The sequence below is a fragment of the Drosophila ananassae genome, chromosome 3L (assembly GCF_017639315.1).
Source record: "Drosophila ananassae strain 14024-0371.13 chromosome 3L, ASM1763931v2, whole genome shotgun sequence".
Taxonomy (NCBI): Eukaryota; Metazoa; Arthropoda; class Insecta; order Diptera; family Drosophilidae; genus Drosophila; species Drosophila ananassae.
The window spans coordinates 15,155,643-15,171,762 of NC_057929.1; the positions used below are offsets into that span (position 1 = coordinate 15,155,643).

Below are 16,120 nucleotides of genomic sequence, written 5' to 3' on the forward strand. Positions count from 1 at the left end.
ACCCTTTCTGCAGATGTAGTCGCCGGGCGAGAAGAGCACGGGTCTCAGGCGCAGGACCAGCTCGCAGAGGAAACCGGCCTCAGTATTTTGGAAAATCTCCACCCGCTTAAGTGTATCTAAATGGACGTTAATTGCTATTTCAGCCTGTCGGAATCAAAAAAAAGATTTCGCTTTTAGTAATGGAGAAATCGTGTTCAAGGCAGGGATACGGTGTACTTGCCTTTAATTTATCAGGAAGACAGGACACGGCGCGCTCCTCGTCCGAGCATTTTTGCGTGAGCCACAGGTAATCGAACCATTTGATGACCTTCACCTGCAGATGATTCGGCACACGTCGCATCCGCATGTACGTCTTCACGCCATCCAGTTTGGCTAAAGTTCCCCAACACCAAAAAAAAAAAACAGAAACAAAATGGGGAAAATTGGGAAGTTAGATGGGAAAACAAACAAGATGAAAAAGGAAAATGTTTTATTTGTATTTACTGAGGATTTTCCTGGAAATTGATACGCGCCTGGCATACAAAGTGCCTGGAAATTAGGGTCTAGTACAATGGTAATATTAATTGGAACAAACAAAATAAGCAAGTTGTTTGTACTCCAATTTTTGTTGTGAAATAAATCAAGGCAGGTCAGAGATTATAAATACATTAAAAAAGGGATTTATTTTCTTTAAAATTCCAAATAACTACTCCATAAGCTTATAATCTTATTAAATATCATAGTTCCAAGAACTATTTTTAGAATATTCCACATATTCCAATATTTAGTCGAAGATTTTTGTATTTTAGCCCATGGTTGTGGGCTTTTCTTTCTAATCGGTCAATCAAGATGGTCTGCATAAATTTGTTATATGGGGATTTGAGCTGTCCGGCAAAAGATGCCTGTTGTAAGCTCTTCCCGGCAATACCGGCAAGCCCGGCACACCTGGCGTATACTTGATATTGATTACTAAAGCTCCCTGAGGAGTTGGTTCACCGTATAGGTTTATCTTCTGTTTAGCCAGCAATTAACAATCCCTCGAAGAGCACGCACAAAGGAACTAACCGCTTTCTAGATGGCTTGGCGGTTGGGTGGCGCCACAGTGGTGCAGTGGCAGCTGCAGCTTAACAATGAGCGATGTTCGCTCGATTGGCCATATCTGTTAAATGTCTATAGAAGGAAGTGAGGCGTTCCATGTGACCAGGCGCTGTTGGGCTGCCGGGAACACGATTCTGTTTGAGCAATATTGATGACAACTGGCCTTTTGTTTTTAGTTTCCTCGCTCGCCCAGTCGCCGGCTCGCCCACTACTCCGACTGGCAACGCCCAGTCGTCGATAAGAGGAAATTAAATCTCTTGGCTCGTCAGTGGTAACAAATATTGACACAATTTGTCGGCGGTTGCCAAAGGGGGGATGTGAAAATGTGGGCGGCTTGGCTAGCTGGCTGGCTGTCAGGTGGAGCTGCCAGGGTATTTGGGTGGCTGAGTGCTGCGTCTTTTGTGTTTGCTCGTGCAAACATTTGAAAACCAACTGACAAACAGGCAAACAGATTGAATACAAATAAATACCCAGTTACCAGGACTCTTAGTCCACTCGGAGGTAGGGGGTCAGCGGCGGGGACATCATCTATAATGCAATCAATCGCCAGCTCCCCAATGGCACGCATATTCCCAGTTGATCATTTGTCATTTCCCAATTGTCAGATGTCCTTTGTTGTCAATCTCAAATTTCGGTTCGATTGTCTTACAATAATGGACGTAGAATGTTGGGGGGAGTGAGTTACAATTACTATCCCCCAAAAAAAAAGTTATATAAGTGTCTTTAAATAGAGACTACCTTGTATTTAATCTCAACTATCCTTATGCAAGTTAAGAAATAAATCCATTTCTCTATTTAATTTAAAAATACATTCGGTTTTCTTTTGCTTTTCGTATTGTGTTGCTTCTTCCGGGTAAAATGAGAGATTATTGAATGGAAATGTCTGCCTCCTGGCAGCCATTACACATATCGGATATGGATAACGTTAGAAACGGCACACACACAGACATACATACATACATACATATCCTGCCATCCTGTCATCCCCCCATTTGCCTTTTAGCCATTTTCCTTCTCTATGCCAACATTTCAATGACACAAGAGCCATGCAAAATTACAGCGATTTTTATTGCGGCGCTGCTCGAATGCATTCGACACCCAATGGTTGAATTTTACTTCAATTTCCACCATTCCATTCCCCGCCCGCATTGTTATCCAACCAGGCACCCACTATATAAAGAGGTCCTTTGCGTGTTCTTGTAACAATTGAAAATCAATCTAAATATTAATTGCATATTTCATGGCAGACGGCAAAAATAAACAAGAAGAAATGCAGCTATTTTCATAATAGCTGCACACTATCAACTATGTTTTCTCGTCGATTTTTCATTTATTTTTGGTTAGCAAGGATGCTATTTCTTTTTTTGTGTCCTGTGCATTCAGTAATTGCGGTTGCTTTCGACGGACTTGCCATCTCTTTCTAGACTGCCGCTTCCTGTCTCTTTTTGTCAGCCAAGTCTGCCGGTGTCTGTCTTGGTTTTTGGTGTTTTTAGAAATTACTCGAGCTTTAATTCCTTTGCTTGCTCTGTGGCTGAACAGAGCTTATCCTGTTCCTTTCGGCCTCGCTCCGTTTCGTCCTGTTTTGTTGGCCCTTTTCACCCACTTTTGGCCCCCTCCCATCGGCTCCTCCATCTTCCATTTCGTTGCATTCTGCTAGCAAAATTTAATTTGCCATTTTTTGCCCTCAAGTCACTTGGCAGCGTTTGGCCAAAAAGGGACGAAGTTGGCCAAGAAGGGAGAACTGCATTTGGCTTCACGTTCAGCTTATTTCTTATTTATTTTTTATTTTATGCTCTGCTTCGCCTACAGTTGCCCCCGGCGAACTTTGATCCGCTTCTGTTGCAATTTCTTTATTTTATTTTATTTTATTTTTTCATTACTCGGATCTATCTGGTTTTTGTTTTTTGGACAACTTAATAGGGACGGATGGCGGTGTCACCTCAAACTAAGCGACACCGTTTCCCAATAACTACATTTACTGTTTTGACTTGACTTTTGTCTCTCCTCTCTTCGACTGACAGACGAGGACAATTGCCGCCGAAGGATCAACTGCAGGCTGCAGACAAAAGTCACAGATACGTGGAGGTGGGCACTGGGAGGTGAGAGCTGGGAGCTGGGAGCCACCGCGTGTGTATGTTATGAAAGAAATCTGGGTGCAAAAGTTCAAGCCATTGTGTGGCAACAAACTGCAGCAGCAAGTTTTCCAGCAGCCCCGAACAATGAAGGGATCACATACAAACAGTAAATATGCGTGACAAAAACTTGCTCTTCCGGAGCCACAGTCTTTTCATAAAAGCGCCACAAAAAAAAATGGGGAAAAGATGAAAAAACCAAGGAATGGAAGGAAGAGATGGAGAAGGGGGCGTTTTAGCCAAGTGAAAATTGCAAACTAACTAGAAACCACTTAAGAGCCAAGCTGATGTGTTATGCCAAAGTCGGAAGTTGTGCTCGGAGGGAGAAGGCGGTCCAGAAGACGGGCCAGGAGACAGAACAATGGCCTCAAATGGGAGTTGAAAAGAGTGCACAGAATGCGCACAGGAATCGAAGGAATTGTCTGCGATTATCAGTCGAGTGCAGGGACAGCCAGGACACCCAGGGACGAAAACTAATGGTCTGTAGCCATACCCTGCTATCTAACTATCTAACTTTATCCCAAAAAAAAAAAAGAAGGTGAGGGAAGGTATGCAACTGAAATTCCATCGTTATGGGGAGAAACTTTTCAAGTGATTATTTTAATGGTATTTGGCCATGTTCCTTTTCAATATAAATAACCAAAAATAGCATTAATGCATTTTGTATTCAGGAGAAAGCTTAATCTCATATTTCATTTTGAAATATCATAGTTGCTTAAGCATTCAAGTATACATTTCAGAGCTGGGAAAACCAATTTCGAGCCAAATTTATTCCGCCTCTGATTTTTGCACCTTAATTATGCATTTGCCGCTGCTTGTGCTGCACCTTCAGGACCTGGATGAGGCAACAAACAATGGCCAAGTGGCAGGAGGGGCGAGAGATGGTCGAATGAAATGCTGCGATGGATTTATTCAGGCGGTAACTAAAAATAAATGCGGCGAGCACCTTGTGGAGCGTTTGCTGTGGCAGGGGCAGCCGTTTGCAATAACAATGCGCATGCCAGATGCAGCGGGCGCTGGGCTGAAATCCTTGGCAAATTCGCCATTCAAGGATAATGGAATACTTTTGCCCTTAAAGAGCAGCTACATGCCGTAATACAACGGCAGAATACAAAACAAAAAAAAAACTCACACACACACAGAGAGAAAAAAAGAAGGAAAATGGAAAAATAAAAAAGATGGAAAAACTGAAAGAAGGAACAACAACTGGTGCTGCTGCTGGTTTGTTCTAAAAATACGACAGTAAGTTGGTGTACATGCAGCTTAATGGGCAAAAGCGGCCACCAGCGGCGACTGCGTCTACGATATTGATTGGAATCCGCATATACACCAACACCATGTTACCCCCCATCCTTACACACATACTAATACACGTGTAGTACCGTTACAGCTGTGGGGCATAACCAGAAGCAAACATAAACTTGAACAAATCTACACACACACACACACAGTGGACATGGCTGTGGCAAGCAAAAGCAAACAGCGAAACGAACAACAAACACAAACCAAGCTGAAAACACACACATACACGGCGATTGGATGGAAGGACCCTCACCCATACAGTCACACACTCTTTACACCCATACATACGCAGCAAGGACGGGCAACTTAAAGTGGATAATGGACGTGGCTGCAGCCCCCTTTCCGCATCCGCATCCGCATCCCCACGGCAGGATGAAAATAAAAAGTAACGGAAAAAGAGGTACGGGCCCAAGGAGTCGCTCAAATCGAAGAAAGCGATACCCTGGAAAGTCCTTTGACAGTCCACAGCCACTGGAATCCCAGAGATGTCCGTTTTGAAAAGGATACTGTTGTAAGACTTCTACCAACTCTGTCTCACTGTCACTGGGAAAGTTAGAAAAAAAAAAGACCACAGGAAAAAAAGCAAATATTTGACGCAAGCTTAAGACTTAAGTTGAATCCTTTTGATTTGTTTGTTTTAAATATTTGGAATTTCAGGAAAATCTGTAAGGAAACCCCCAGTTTTCTTCAGTGAATTGCAAGGATATCGCCGTGTCCGCGCTAATGGCGAATGTGGTAACGCGTTCTTGGTTCAGTTCGTTTGCCTTTCGTCACTTTGGCGCGCTGCTATTTTTAGAGCCACCATTGTGGGGCAGCATCAACAAGGCCAAAACAACAACAACAAAAATAATAGTAGCAACAAAAAAACACAACAACTGTTAAACAACAAAAACAATAAAGCAAACAGTAACACTTAGTCCATTATGCGTTTAGCAAGTCAAAAACGCTTGGAAAAGCCACTACAAATCTTGACCAGCTCCACCGCCCCATTGAGCCAAGTTCCAGGCAGGATCCAGGAGCCAGGATCCGGCATCCAGCATCCAGCATCCAGCTCCTTTTTAGCCCCTTTCGTGTTTGTTTGCGTTGGCTTAAATTGAGCGAGTAAATTGTTTTAATTGCGAGGCCAAAAGCCAAGACCGGCCAGCCAAGTCCGGGCCAAACAGACGTTAATTGTAAATGAAGACTGAGAGCACTTTGCTGGCGAAACTCACACCATTCCAAATTGAATAAATATTTTAAAACTAAATAAGCCGGGAAATAAAATTGGTAAGAGCATCGGGCAGAGATATCTGGCCAGGAAGAGAGAGAGGGCCAGGGAAAGGAGGTCATGTGATTCATATGCAAACTGCCAACATGCATCAATCAAGGTCCGTTGACAGTTTTGCTGACAGCGGCAAAATTTGCATAAAACTATTTACAATAACAATTACATAATGGCATGGAGGGAGAGAGAGAGAGATAGGGAGGGGGGGAAAAAAGAGATGGGGCTGCAATTTACATAATTTTTAATGTCAGTTTTTGAAATGCTGTTTGGACTGAAGCCAAAACATGGAAAATTCAATACACCAAAGGCCCTGGCAGGCTGGCGGTCTACACTACGAAAAAACGGGACTATGAATTCTCAGAAAATATTTAAGAAACCTTAATCTTGTAAAAGAATTCATTATTCTATACATTTTTTACTCCTGAATCCTTTTTTGTGCCTGTGGGAGCTTGTCGATTATCGCAAGAACGGCAAACTTTTTCGCTTGTCGGCGTTAACAAGCCACAGCCATGCGTTTAACTAAGCGTGAATATAATAGTGTGTGTATGTGTGGGTGTGCTAGTGGGAGAGGGGAAAAGGATAAGGGGGTGTCCTGGCCAAGCCTGTCAGCATGTGGCTGTGTATTTGTAAGCCCGGGTAGGAGCAACATTGTTGCAAAATGATTTTGAAAAAAAAAGAACCATCAATAACTCAAATATAATGACAGTTTTCCACTTGTTGTTGCCGTCCTGCCACCACCCTCACCACCCTCACCACCACACCACCCTGCACCACCCTAAGTGGGGCTAAATGGATGAATAACTTAAGCCAGCTGCTTTTCCTTCTTGCCTCTTAGTGTGCGTTGTTATGTAATGTAATAACGTCAATCAAATTTAAAAAGGCAGACCAACTATTTCAAAATCAATCTTCATGGCCTGAGCCCACCCACCCACTACTGCCGCACCACCCCGACCATCCCCCGACCCACCCTCGAGAGGAGACGAGTCGGAAAAGCGGCGGAAGGAAACAGGAAAGCGACCTCGGCTTAAGCAAATACAGCAGCCAGCAACGAGCACAAGTTGTTGCTGCATCTCTCAGTTATTCCGAGTTATCCTGAGTGGGATGTAGAGCACAGGATGTAGGCTAATGTAGCAGAAGACCCAGTCTCAGTCACTAAGCTGTGACTAGCGGAATTCGCAAAGAGTGAAAAAGTGTCTTTAAACTTTTGCCAGCCTCTCCTGGGTCCTGTGTGGAGGGAGGAGGGCCCTTCGCCCTGGAAAAATGTAAATCATTAATCATCCGCCATGTGGGACGGGGCGACAACATTTCATTTGCTTATCATCTCGGCTCAAAGCCCTTTTGGGGGCAACAACGAGCAACAGCAGGCCTCAAAAGTTGAATGCCTCAAATGGGCTGATGTCGAGAAACTTATTGCTAAGCCTAGAAATCCCCGAAAAGTCAATGGCATTTGAGAATTTGTGAAAGTTGAGTGAAAAATAACTTAAAATGTGCGTCATTCTACATAATGGCAGTGGCAGTGAGTTGATATCTTGATTTCAGGTTAAGTTTACTAATTTAATGATTTATTATAATTCTGAATAGCATATTATTGTCTTTCATAATAGTCATCATGATCCAAACACTTTAAACTTTAAACTATTCAATTTGTTATTTTTTTCTCGCCCCCCCCTTTAGCGAAGTTTTTTATGACCGGACAGGACTACTGCCCATCATCATCATCATCGTCCTGGCCACTCGAAGGCAAGCGCTGAATTGACAAATTGATGGATGGTTCTCCAAAGCTTCTCTCCTTTCTATTATTTTCTATTTTCAATTTTTTTTCCGCTTGCCTTTGCTCTTGGCCCCTTGGATCCTTGAATCCTTGGATCCTTGTAGTGTATGATGCATTATTATTCCAGCAAAGTTTGCAACCACAAACTCAGTTCGGCTAAGTGTTTTATTAGCCATCGAGAGCAGAGTCCGAGTTCGGTTGAGTTGAGTTGAGTTGATTGTCAGTTTTTGTATACACACATAGCTTTTTTGTACACCACTTTCCTGGATTATTTTGTGTTTTATTGGGTTTTGGTTTTGGTATTCCCCCTAGTCCTTCCTTTCTGGTCCTTTTTTGATGGCTGTGAGTCAGTTGACCAAAGAGCAGTTTGACGAGCTGAAGGAGGCTTTCGACAAGTTCGATGTGGACCGCAATGGCAGCATCTCGCCGAGCGAAATGCGTCGGGCGATGCTGTCGTTGGGTCACGAGATCACCGAAGCGGAACTGTTCGAGCTCATCGACTCGGTGGCCTCGGACGAGGACTACAACATCCATATGAATGCCTTCATCCACCTGATGGCTCCCCGGATGATCGATGTGGACAGCGAGGAGAGCCTGAGGCGCACCTTCAGGCTGTTCGATCGCGACAAAGACGGCTATATCGGTACCCAGGACATGCGTTCTACTATGCAGGTCCTGGGCATCGTTCTAACCGACGACGAAATCAATGACATCTGCCGGGAGGTGGACGTCGACTGTGATGGTCGCATAAATCTGCGCGACTTTATAAACTTCATGTATAGTGCCGTATAGTCACTATAGGGCCGCAATAAAAATTGATATTGAAAATTTGCCTTTGACAAATATCCTGCAAAAATGCAGCAAAGCTATACAGTGAGAAAATTTACTTGTCCTGGAATAAAATATGAACTACAATTGGCCAACAAAAGTTTGTTGTGAACCGCCTAATATTGTGCTTAACTTTATTTTAATTAGAGAGAAAAAAATGTTATTTAACTTTAATTGTGGGAATCTAATATCATTAAGTCATTTTTCTGTCTGCAGAGGGGGAAAAAAGCAAGAAAAAAAATCAAAATGAAAACGGAAAGAAAAAATTGAGAGCATAAAGCCAGAAATTAATTCAACAGCACGTTTCGTCCATTAAGCCGCCAGAGCTTTGCTTGCTGACTTTGCCATCAGAATAGTCTTCCGCCCCTGACACGCCCCTTTCCCTCTCCCTCCCGGCCAGCCAGGACATGGCATGGACACATGTGCAATGGCCACATACACACACAAATACACAAACACACATGCAAAGTGTTGTGTAAACAAGTCAGCTGCCAGTTGGCCGGCAATTGCAAGCGGAGCTCTCATACATACATGGGTGGGAAGGAAGGATGGCAAGGAAGACGCACAGGAAGAAGACTCTCCAGGAGCCAAAGTAAGAAGAAACGGTAGAACATACCAAGAGGAATAAAGAGACCACGCCCCCTTTTGGACCGCCCATTGGCGTTCAATTGTGCTTTGTTTGCGCTTCGGCCACAGGACAAATCGGGGCCACCTTTGGAGCCACCTCGTCCAGGCCGTGAGCCTTGAGCCGTGATAGCTGTGAGGGGCTTTAATATTTTTCAGCTGACGGTGCCCTTAATGAAAGCCACAAATGATGCCAACGGGGCTACTGGCTCTTCTTCTTAATACTGTTTCCGTTTCCGGTACTACTGCACTTGACAAAAACTAGTTCAATTAATAGTTTCTTAACTAAAAGAATGAAACAGAAACGAATTTAAAGAAGGGACACTAAAAATTTCATTTATTTTAGTACCTAGATTGGAAATCAAATTTATTTAAACCCCTAGCTAACATTTTTTTTCCCTCAGTGTACCTAAGTCTGGTCCTTCTTTGCCTTTCACTTGGCATTTTCCACTTAGCTGACTTGGATTGCTCTTGCATTTCGTCCAGTTATTTATGGCCAGACCGAGTAAACGAGTTCATTTAGCTAATGGCCGCACGCCCAACTGAGCCTACAAGAGATTCCTTCACGAGTCCTCTCGTGTCCTTTGAGCTCCTTGCCAGCCACAATGGACATGGCTGGCGGCGCAGAGGCCCCGTCATTGCCATGGCAGCGCCAGATTTCAATATTTTGCATAAAATTGCCGAGCTGGCAAAGCTTTCAACCCCACAATAACCCTATAACATCTATAGTATATAATCTCGCCCGGAATTTGTCCTTTAAGCAACGCCTCAGCAAAAGAATAAGCACGAGAATATTTGCTCATTGTTGCTCCTATGGATTCCCGTCTCTTGTGTGTGTTTCCTCTTTTTTTTTTTATTCCATAATCCGCATTCAGATGCTGGCAGGTCCTTTCTCGGTTGTCAGGACAACTATAATCAACAGTTGGTCAACTGCTTTGCCAAAACTTGGAATTCTTGTGTTGATACAAAGAAATCCATGCCTTCGTGGCTATGGTCATAGCCGGGCTGGCTTAATAAAGCTCTTTCATAGAAAATATTTTCCAATATTTTCCGTTTATGACTCAATGTTTTCAAAAGACACATGACATTTTCCAGGAAAATCATTTCTACTTTCAGGAATTTTGTTGTCACAGTATATATTTGTCATTCCTTTAATTGCTCCTTTGTTCTTGTGTTTATAATTATGCTAAGTACTGACATATTTTCAGGATGTTTGTTTTCTTTGAGTGCAGAAACAATCCGAGGTCTATTGTTTAAAAAATCCTCTGTTTCGCAATGTTTCTTTAGTTTCAATTAATGTCAAAAATCACTTATTCATAAAAACTTGAAATCTAGTATCTCTAGTAGACATTGCAACCAATATCACTCACCTTGAAACTCCTTGCGTGCTGCACTCACTGACGTCACAATATTGGCCACATGCCCCAGAACCGTGGCAAAGAGCATCAGACCGAAGAGCAGCTGCAGAATAACGAAGACATACTCGCCCTTGGAGCGCGGCTTGGGCAGATCCCCGATGGTGGTCAGAGCCAGGGTACACCAGTAATAGCTCTGCAGATACTGCTTGACGACGTCCGCCGACTCCGAGTCGTGGTAGACCCAGTTGCGCGATCCGAAGCCATTGTTCTTGTGGATGATGTGGTAGAGACAGCCGTTCCAGTGGAATATCACAAGCAGGTAATGGATCAGGGCCGTGCTCCGGAACAGATTGGGGTAGTTGGTGTGGCGCTCGGTCCGGTCCATGAAGGCCCAGAAGCGGTAGATCTTCACCAGCCGGAAGCTGCGCAGGATCGAGTTGAAGCCGATGGACAGGTAGAGGAAGTCCAGCGGCAGCAGGCACAGGCAGTCGATGTAGAAGATCGTCGAGTTCATGTAATGGGTGCGCAGCTTCAGTGCGTCCGTCTGAAGCACCCCGTCCTCCAGATAGCCGGTGCGGAAGTGAAAAAATATATCGATCAGATATAAGAAGTCAGATAGGTAGTCCAGGCAGAACCAGATCGCGATCGTGCGCCGGTTGATCTCCTGGAAGGCGAAGCGGTAAATTATCACCCAGAAGTTGTACAGAAAGGCCATGGAGACGACCATGCTCCAGTAGTAGCACAGTCGTCCCGCCGGATCGAACACAAAGTGGAGTTTTCGCGCCGCCGTTGCCGCTCTAATCCGCTGCGAGGCCGTGCGATGTGGTTTCTGGTGGTGCGGCTGACCATGCGGCCCCGTCCCACTACCGCCCCCGCTTCCCGCTCCCCCGTGGTGCGGATGCTGGGGATGCCCTCCGTGGGGCGGCCCCGGACCACCGGGTCCCCCTTGGGAGGGCGGGCCGTGAGCGTGCGGGTGGTGCGATACCGTGGAGGCCGAGTGCTGCAGCTGGTAGGGGTGGTGCGGCTGCTGGGCGGCGTTGTGGTGTTGCGATCTTGAGCGCGGGTAGCTAAAAAGAAAATATAAATTAACAGAATAATATTTAAATATTACATTTCAAGTTGCATGAAAGGTCCACCCACCGATCTGTGCCGTTGCAGTAGTTGCCGCCATACTGGGCATGTCCACCCATGGGCAGGCTGGTGGCACCTCCGCCACCGCCACCGGCCAGAGTGTTATCCTGGGAGCCCGTGGAGCGACCCGTGGAACGATTCCAGGTGCCCAAGAGCGGCTGATCTCCGCTGGTCGTCGTTTTCAGGCGACCGCGGGACATGTTGCGTTGCTTGTTGTGCAGAAGATCCATTTCGGAGGCAGTGCTTACGGTGGCCATGTGCGAGTTGGAGGCTCGGGAGGCGCATGGTGTGGCCAGGCTGTCATGCGAAGTGAAGAAACCTTGTTGCGAGACGCTCTGGCCGAATTTCGGCTGGGTCATGCCAAACTTTGGTCCTAGATCTGTGAATTAAAATAAGTGGTTAGATCTTAGTGGGATTAAGTGTTTAATGACAGAGTTTATAGCTCAAGGAAGGTAAAAAAAGCAAAAGGTACTTTAAAATTTTCACTTGGAATGTTGGAATGGATTTACAATATCTAAAAAGTTTCTTGGAGTTACAGGTAAAGGATTAGAGGGATCACTTCGGCCTTACCGAGAAAGCTCTGGCGATCGATCGAGAAGCGCCTCAGGCTCCCCAGATCGATAAACTGCTCATCGCTGGCCATTGTGGGTGTGATCGAGAGTTCGGTTGTGTGTATGGCTGATGCACCACCACCACCACTAGAAGGACCGCCACCCAGGGCAGGACCACCACTGCCACCACCAACCGATGTCGCCGCCCCGCCACCTCCCACTGTAAGATTTGTACAGGTTGTCCCACCGCCGGCACTGCCGCCCATTCCGGCGCCCAGGTAGCCCGCATTGCTGGCATAGAAGCTGCCGTCCAGCTCGGCCATCTGCTGCTCATATGCGGTCAGCGGGTTGATCGACCTCGAGCTGTGATCCCGGTACAGGGGTCGGGGCGAGGGCATCAGCGAGGGGTTGAGGAGCCCGTTGAGGGAGAGCCGTGGCTGCATGATCTCCGGGAAGCTGGCCCGTGGGGCTAAATTGTGGGTGTTTCTGTTGCTGTTACTGTTGCTTTTATAATTGCTGTTGCAATTGTTATTGTTGCTTTGACGTATTGCTGTTGCTTTCGTTGCTGCTGCTGCTGTTTTGGTTTGTGGCCAGTCATGTGTCGGATTTGGAACCTTCTGCTCCCTCAGCCATCGTATATCATCGTCATCATCATCTGCCCCAGAATCGATTTCGATGTCGACATCTCCATGTCCGTCTCCATTTGCATCGCCATCTATGGCCGCCTCACGCTTCAGTGTGGGCGTGGCAACTGAGCTTGCCACACAAGCACATTGTGTTTTCAGAGTATTTTGATTAATTTTGTAATTGGTTTCGCATTTGATTTATGTATGTATGTGAGAAATGTGAGCAGAGTATAGAGTAAAATTAATTGCATATTTTCCATTAATAACATTTGTTTTTTTTTTTATTTTTATTTTTATTTTGTTTTTTTTGTTTTCTAGAGCGAAACACACACACAAACAGAGAGATATGAGCGAATAAATCACATTAAGAACGGGTGAGAAGGGTTTTGTTTTGGGTGGTTTGGTTTTCTGATTTGGTTGGTTGGTTGGTTGGTTGATTGGTGGTGGTTTGGTGGCTACAGGTGGTTTGCTGGTTGGTGGTGGTGGTGGTGTCGAAAGTGTTGGTCTTGAACAACAACTCAACTGCAATAACGTTATCAAATAGCAACATCATTCAACAAGAAACAACAACAAGATGTACGAGAAGGTTTGTATAACATGGATACTAGGACTTGTACACTTATTTATTTAGGACTAGAACTAGTTAACTCTTACCAGGTAAGGATACACAGGAATACACAAAGGAAAGGTGGAATTTCTTTAGCTATTATCAGAACTGTTTTGAAATTAATTTAAAAACAGGTCGAACAATAAGTATCATATCACTTTTAGATCTCTTACTTCTTGCCCTTTTATACTTGAAACCCTCAACCCAAATGTATTAAATTATAAGCCAATTTAAAGGTAATAACTGTGTACAGGTGGCATGCAAAGCTCAAGTTGGCTTACAAGGTGATGGCCAAGTACCTTCGCACCAAAGTTGCTATATGTATGTACCTCCGTTCTCTGGGCTCTCAAAATGTGATAATAAAGTTGGATTTAATTACGTGCGCCTAAATGGGGCATGCAACAAAAAATGAAGGGTGTATAAGGGTGTACAGAAGGAATGGAGAAGGGGAACGGAGTCACACACGCGCGGGTCGTTGAAGCTTCATTACTTTTAACCAGCTGCCTGGCAACTGAAGCTGCCACTTGGAAATTCATGAGCTGCCACACGCAAAGGGTCCAGGATCCAGGAGTTAGGAGTTAGCGCCTGGCCTGAACCGGAGACTGGCTCAAGTGCCACTTGACTGTCGAAATGGCAAGACAATGGCCAACACTGTGTGTATCTTTGTATCTGTGTCAGTGGCTCATTCAGCTCAGTCCCTAATACTGTCGCCATCGAACTGCGTGCGGCGCCAATTTATTTCTATTACTAGCACTTGGCGTCCTCCACAGCCTGTTGCTCTCCTTTAGAGGCTACACAGGAACAAAGGACCTTGATTTTCTTATACCTCGGATTGTTAGTAAACTCATCCGTTTTCCCCCAGTGTAGTCACTAGATACCTGCCTCCAGCTGAGTGCCGTCCCATTGATTATTGGGCGACCGTTTTTAATTATTGGCAGTAAGGCTCTCAGCTTCTGGCTAACGTAATTCAATTAGGCTGCCAAACAATGATGCTCGAGAGCCACTGTCGCGAGATAAAATGCAAAAATAGTCAATTACTTTGGCCCGCACACACCTGCCACTCCTCGTTTTCCAACAATCCCCCAACACTGGGCAACATGAATTTGCACTTTCCTCGCCTGGCTATAATTTCTAATTAAGTTGCGCTTAATGGCAACATACAAATCATCCTGACCGCATTTATTTATTAACTAATTCCAGGTAGCCGGCGAAGCCCTTTCTGCGGCATTACTCTTCAGACTGTCAAGTTGGAAAAAGTCTCGGTCCTTTCGAAATGTTTTTGGTCCTGCCGTCTGCCGCCTGCCCCGCGAATGCATTATTAATAAATTACGACATCTCTCCTGCATTAAGCGAGATTATACGCAAAGTTTATCATATTAATACACTATTCTTAATCCTCTTACGAGCCCGAAAGGAGGTCAACGCGATACTTTGTAATTGAGAATTTAAATGGCCATTAAAAATCGATACAGGACGTGTTAACTGCAGTGGAAGGTTCTTAAATATTTATTGTGCAAAGGCCTTTAGTATTATGGGTATTATAGAGCCAAATGAGTAAAAGTTTTGACAAAACAAACAAATCAGGACGTACGAGTATGGCGTCATTGGTAATTTACAAGCCTGTTGCCTATTTTCAGGCGCTGTCAACGCAAGCAGGCCAAGAAGAAGACAATAGCGAGAGAGAAAGAGAATTAATAAGAATCCTCCTTCGTCCCTGACCGCATTTATAAGTTTGCAGACATAATCTTGGCACTATTTAATTTTGCTAATAGTTGAGTGTCATTAATTTAAACTTTTGTGCTTTTCGGTTTGTCTTGGCTGTGGCCTTAGTGATAACAAAAACAGGACCAAGGAGGGAGAAAGTAAGGATGAGAGGCTAAGAAGCTGAGAGCGAGGAAAAATGAAAAATCTACAGCTTAATGTGCGGCACTTTGTCATGGCCTGCCAGCCGGAAACGGAAACTTGCGACAAACTTGTGCAAAAGTTCAACAAAACGCTTGAACGGCCTCACTCACACACACATACAGTTATATATACCCACCACTATACGGACAGAGAGCCATGAATTGTCAATAAATTTGCTTGCCGCAAATCATCGCAACTTGGTTCGGCTTCGGTTGGTTTTTTGCCTGCCAGTCACCAGCCAGTGCCAAGCCAGCCTGACTCTGCCACCAAAAAATGTTGGCCCAAAAAAGGAGAAACCAAAACCATGAGTTGGCCCAAATGTCCCCGAAAACCAAGGAAAAAACAACTAAACCTCAATTATTTGGTGCAGCTGGCTCGGCAAATGAAAATATTTGAGAACAGAGAAAATACTTTGACAAAAGTTTGCGAGGAAACTTTACTTAAACATACTTCAGCCTTAAACAAACACGCGGCCCACAGGGAGAGGGGCGAAGCCGACTCAAAGTGGAAATGGAAACTTAGGCTACACAAAAAGGAAGTCGAGCCGTAAAAACATTACTTGAAACAGAAACTTGGACTAAACCGCCGCGGGGACCCAGCCCCTTCAGAGGCAGCTCGATGCGAACGAGAATCTGAAAACCAGAAATAGTTAATCTAATCTATTATTATTATTATTTCTTGAAATCAGTATAATTGGACTCAGAACCAGATGCCTTTAAAGTGTCCTTACTGTATGCACTTTGGGTCTAGATTAGTGACCCAATCCTTTTCGTCCAACTGGCTAAATGTCCCACACGTAATTGGTCCAAAGTTCGAAAAGAGATCGCGTCCGTAGGGAATTTATAAGTCCGGCCCCTACCTACCTAGCTACTCCCTTACACCCACTCTGTGTCCCTGGTACTGGAAAATGGCCAATAAAACACTCAAATTCTGATTTTTCAGAG

General features: G+C 44.7%; 2 protein-coding genes across 7 annotated transcripts in view; one reads left to right on the plus strand and one right to left on the minus strand.

Annotated features, from left to right (window-relative positions):
• The window catches only part of LOC6494192 (cyclic nucleotide-gated cation channel beta-1), a 62,603-nt gene that overhangs the window by 6,657 nt on the left and 39,826 nt on the right, over nucleotides 1-16,120 (minus strand). For 4 of the 6 annotated variants that reach the window (XM_044715644.1, XM_044715645.1, XM_032451233.2 and 1 more), the window contains exons 3-7: nucleotides 12,058-12,789; nucleotides 11,497-11,866; nucleotides 10,369-11,423; nucleotides 221-372; nucleotides 3-144 (exon numbers count right to left, since the gene is read on the minus strand). In XM_044715644.1, the coding sequence (XP_044571579.1) occupies nucleotides 3-144; nucleotides 221-372; nucleotides 10,369-11,423; nucleotides 11,497-11,866; nucleotides 12,058-12,789 (2,451 nt within the window). The remainder of the gene's footprint in view (nucleotides 1-2; nucleotides 145-220; nucleotides 373-10,368; nucleotides 11,424-11,496; nucleotides 11,867-12,057; nucleotides 12,790-16,120) is intronic. The other 2 variants (XM_044715647.1, XM_044715646.1) reach the window with 1 other exon arrangement.
• Nucleotides 7,774-8,378, plus strand: LOC6496374 (calmodulin). The gene has a single exon (XM_001960749.4). It carries the CDS (start codon nucleotides 7,883-7,885, stop codon nucleotides 8,336-8,338), a length of 456 nt encoding a protein of 151 aa, XP_001960785.1. The 5' UTR covers nucleotides 7,774-7,882; the 3' UTR covers nucleotides 8,339-8,378.